The sequence below is a fragment of the Hyperolius riggenbachi genome, chromosome 9 (assembly GCF_040937935.1).
Source record: "Hyperolius riggenbachi isolate aHypRig1 chromosome 9, aHypRig1.pri, whole genome shotgun sequence".
Classification (NCBI taxonomy): Eukaryota; Metazoa; Chordata; class Amphibia; order Anura; family Hyperoliidae; genus Hyperolius; species Hyperolius riggenbachi.
The window spans coordinates 271087093-271092017 of NC_090654.1; the positions used below are offsets into that span (position 1 = coordinate 271087093).

Here is a 4925-nt window from a genome sequence, read left to right on the forward strand (position 1 = left end):
AGCTCCTCTGGTGCAAAGACTGATGGGGATGAATCAGTGATCTCTGTACAGCGCTGTGGAATATGTCAGCGCTATATAACTGTATAATAATAATAGTGTGTGGCTGTGGTGAGGACATTATTATTATTATTATTTATTGTATTTTTAAGGCGCCAACATATTACGCAGTGCTGCACAATAGATAAATGCGTTAACATACAGGTAGAACATACGGAAACTCTCAACAAAACAAGATCATGCAAATGATTTGATAACAATACAGTGTCATAGGTCAAGATAGAGACTGTTCGAGTCTACAAGAAGGGTGGTTGTGAGTAAGATTGCATAATCAAGCTGGAAACACTAGGGAGGAGGGCCCTGCCGGAGGCTTACAATCTAAAGGGTGGGGTGGAGACAATAGGTGCGTCTTTTGAGAGGGGGTCTAACAGAACATATTATGATGCTGGTGTAGGGGGGTATGCGAGCGTGAAGAGGTGAGTCTTGAGAGCTTGAGTGTAAGCTCCTCTGGTGCAGAGACTCTGGCCAAGTTGTACTCCTTACTAGATAACCTAAAAACACACTGCCTCTAGGTATAAATATTGCATGCTACACCACTTGCTGCCCCTCTATTCCTTTAGAATGTAAGCTCACAAGGGCAGGGCTCTGTCACCCTTTTGTGTCTTGCAATGTGTTATTCATTTTACTTATGTTACATTTGTCACTGTAATTACCAATTCTGTATGTTGTACCAGTGTCTATATTTGGCGTACACCACTTTCTGTATTATTATGTACGTCACGTTTGTTACTTACTTTGTGCAGCACCACAGAATATGTTGGTGTTTTATAAATCAATAATAATAGATTGTCAATGGATCAGCGACGCTCTTTGTGTTCTGACACCTTGGCCTGTCAGTGGCTGATGGATGGATGTAGGCGGGCTGACAGTGCACACGGGATCATTGTTCTATACATTAGAAGATGTGTTTAACATTATTTGTGCATAGCTGAGAATATTGAAGGTTGCTCGGTAATTATCAGCCCTTCCTGGACGACCATTGAAAGCATCTCCTGGTGAGAGTCGGATGTGGCCTGCGCTGTGTGCTCCCTCCCGACCTGCACAGCGGTATGCTCCAATTTGCACGCACTGCGCAGCGAAGTCATCGGCAGTGCTGAACTTTCATTGATGCGGAGGAGTCGGCCTGAGCCCAGTCTCTGACAGGTGAGTTACCATTCATTACTGATCATTTCATCTCTACTGATAAATCATGTCCGAAACGTAAATGATACCCAAGGTGACATGATGAGACAGATATGTGTATGTACAGTGCCTAGCACACAAAGAACTAGGCTGTGTTCCTTTTTTTATTTCTCTGCCTGAAAGAGTTAAACATCAGGTATATATGTAAGTGACAGTTCTTGTCTGAGTTAGGACTGGGTCAGACTACAGTGTGACCCTCACTGATAAGAAATTACAATTATAAAACACTTTCCTAGCAGAATATAGCTTCTGAGAGCAGGAAAGAGCTAAAAAGGGACAATAGTTCATAGATTTTAGCTCTGGCATACTTCAAAGAATATGTCATTGAGCAAAAACAATAAAACAGTAAAAACTTAAAAATTAAATATAAAATAAAACTGTGGAATATCTTAAAAAAGTCATTTTTAGGCAGGGATGCTCACCGTGGTTAATTACGAGTAATCACGACTGATTACTTGTGATTCAAATAAGGGTTAATTGCTGCAGGTGCAGGGCTGGATTAATTACCCATAATGCCGCCGTCCGCCCTGCGTGGCAACGAGATTGCAAGCGTCCTATTAGTCGCGTTGCAAGCACTTCCTCTTTCCGGCTCGAAGGAGGGAGTGCGCCATAGCGAGGCTTGCAACGCGACTAATAGGACGCTTGCAATCTCGTTGCCACGGAGGGCGGACGGCGGCATTATGGGTAATTAATCCAGCCCCTCACCTGCAGCAATTAACCCTTATTTGAATCACGAGTAATCAGTCGTGATTGATCTCGGTGAGTATCCCTGTTTTTAGAAAAAGGATAGATACAATTTCAACCACAGCCGGGAGTGCTCTTCACATAACATCATGATTACGTCATACACATGATCAGAGTGCTGCCGACTGTGGTCGCGCGCTGTAGGATGCGCGCAGAAGGGCCAGTGCAGGCGCAGTGATGCCCGACTCCGGTGACCCGGAAGAGGGTACCGGAGGGCATTTATAAGCAGCGGCGGGGCAGAACACGGGAATGGTGGGCATCAGGACGGTTCCCCATACATGCCTGCGCCCTCCGTTTCTCCTATTGTATTCAGCTTTGGTATCCTTTAAGCCTGGTACACACGTTCAATTATGATTGGCCAATCACTGACCAATTTTACCACCTCCATGTAGTATATATAAAACTTATAGTATGTCTTCGCCTCCATATAGTAATATTCCGTGATTTGTTTTTTAACTTGTTTACTTGTTCTATGCTTTTTTTTTTTTTTTTTTTTTAACTTTCATCACACTTTAATAAACAACTGTGGTGTTTTAAAATGTTTAATGGGCATTGAAGTTAGTAGTAGAGTTATATATATAGTACTGTATATAGTGGGATGCAAAGTTTGGGCAACGTTGTTAATCGTCATGATTTTCCTGTATAAATCGTTTGTTGTTACGATAAAAAAAAAGTCAGTTAAATATATCATATAGGAGACACACACAGTGATATTTGAGAAGTGAAATTAAGTTTATTGCATTTATAGAAAGTGCACAATACTTGTTTAAATAGAATTAGGCAGGTGCATACATTTGGGCACTGTTGTAATGTTATTGATTCAGAAACCTTTAGAACTAATTATTGGAACTCCAATTGGCTTGGTAAGCTCAGTGACCCCTGACTTACATACACAGGTGAATCCAATAATAAGAAAGAGTATTTAAGGGGGTCTATTGCAAGTTTCCCTCCTCTTTTAAATTTCTCTGAAGAGTATCAACATGGGGGTCTCAAAACAACTCTCAAATGACCTGAAGACAAAGATTGTTCACCATCATGGTTTAGGGGAAGGATACAGAAAGCTGTCTCAGAGATTTCAACTGTCTGTTTCCACAGTTAGGAACATATTGAGGAAATGGAAGACCACAGGCTCAGTTAAAGTTAAGGCTCGAAGTGGCAGACCAAGAAAAATCTCAGATTAACAGAAGCGATGAATGGTGAGAACAGTCATACAGAAATCTCTGAGGCAGCTTTCTGTATCCTTCCCCTAAACCATGATGGTGAACAATCTTTGTCTTCAAGTCATTTAAGAGTTGTTTTGAGACTTTCTGTAAATCCAATAAACTTCATCTCACTTTTCAAATATCACTGTGTGTGTCTCCTAAATTTATATATTTAACTGATATTTTTATCATAAACTTTCGCATCATTATATATATATATATATATATATATATATATATATATATATATATAATATGAGGAGCCATATTTGTTGCTTGTTCTTCTCCACATATCTGAGAAAGGACCAATGCATACACATAATCTATCATTGACTGTCTCATTACTGTCACAGGTCCCACTGGCCTTGGCCTTGACCATCATGTTGAGTCCAGCAGATCCCAGCATTTACCCAGACGTGGTCTCCTTGACCGTGAGCTTCGGCACCACCCTGAACGTGAGCTCCAACATCTCCCACATCTGCCCTCTGGACCTTTACTTCTCTGACACTCTCTTTGTGATTGTCTACAGTTCTGTGGTGGTTGTGGGCATCCCGGCCAACCTAGCTGCCCTCTACAGTATTTGTCATTTGATAAAGTCCAAGCCCACCCAGCTGATTTTCCTGCTGAACCTGACCCTGGCTGACCTCCTGTACCTCCTCTTCCTCCCGCTATGGATCATCTACTTTCGCCACAACCATACCTGGACTCTTGGATCCACGGCCTGCAAAGCGGTTGGAGCCATGTTCTTCATCAACATGTACACCAGCATCTACTTCCTGTGCTGTATCGCCATTGATCGTTTCCTGGCTGTAATCTTCCCTTTCAGATTTAGGAGGCTCCAGAGCCTAAAATGCTACATTGGTGTTGCCCTGACTGGCTGGTTGTTGGCCACATTGTCCCACCTGCCGGTAGTGCTGTGTCTGAACCTGCAGTATTCCGATTTCTGCTACCAAGGATATGTGCAGAGCCAGTTTCACGCCGCCATTAATATATTTGCTTCCGTTTTTGGTTTTCTGTGTCCGTTCTGCATTTTACTATTTACCCATCAGGCAACAATCAGGCGGATTGGAAAGGCTACGCTGAGGCCTGGCAGTGCCACTTTGATTAAGTGGCTCTTACTAGCTTGCTTCCTGACGTTCGTGTTGTGCTTTGGGCCCTACCACTGCTTGGCTCTGGCACAGGCGGGCCACTATCTTGAGTACGGCCCGGACTGCGAGTTTCTGCAGAGTATCCACTCCTATTACAGAATCAGCATTGCTGTGACCAGCCTGGCCACCCTTCTGGATCCAGTGCTTTATATTTTTATCAGCGAGGACGTTCGCAACCAGATGAATCGTTTACGCTTTCCTGCAGGGTGCAAATTCACCACCACGTAGACAAGATTTAACCTCCCTAGCGGTATTGACAGATATACTGTAGCCGTCCATAAAAACATGCTGTGAACAGTATAATCGTGCGTACACATCAATACTCTCCTGCACTGTATACTAGACCCTTGCTTGACACATTTTGGCAAGTTACAGGAAAAAAAAAAGTTTTAAAAATATATTTTATCACGATTTGCACAGAAATCCTGGGGAAATTGAACGCCAGGGAGGTTAATGTCTTGGGAGTTGGGGAAGCGCCCCCCAAAATATAAAACACTTAAGACAAACAGTTTAAAAGGTAAGAACTAACCTCAGGATGACATGGTATAGGGTAAAAGAGGTAGACACCAGACAATGCGTTTCAAGGGAGTAA

At 42.7% G+C, this 4925-nt stretch overlaps 1 protein-coding gene across 1 annotated transcript; it reads left to right on the forward strand.

The window, feature by feature from the left end:
• Positions 1-3565: 3565 nt before the first annotated feature.
• Positions 3566-4561, forward strand: LOC137533622 (ovarian cancer G-protein coupled receptor 1-like). The gene has a single exon (XM_068254965.1). It carries the CDS (start codon positions 3566-3568, stop codon positions 4559-4561), a length of 996 nt encoding a protein of 331 aa, XP_068111066.1.
• Positions 4562-4925: the final 364 nt, after the last annotated feature.

What these genes read in the sequence shown, in the direction of transcription:
- LOC137533622 (XM_068254965.1), top strand. Translation starts at nt 3,566, where the DNA reads ATGTTGAGTCCAGCAGATCCCAGCATTTACCCAGACGTGGTCTCCTTG.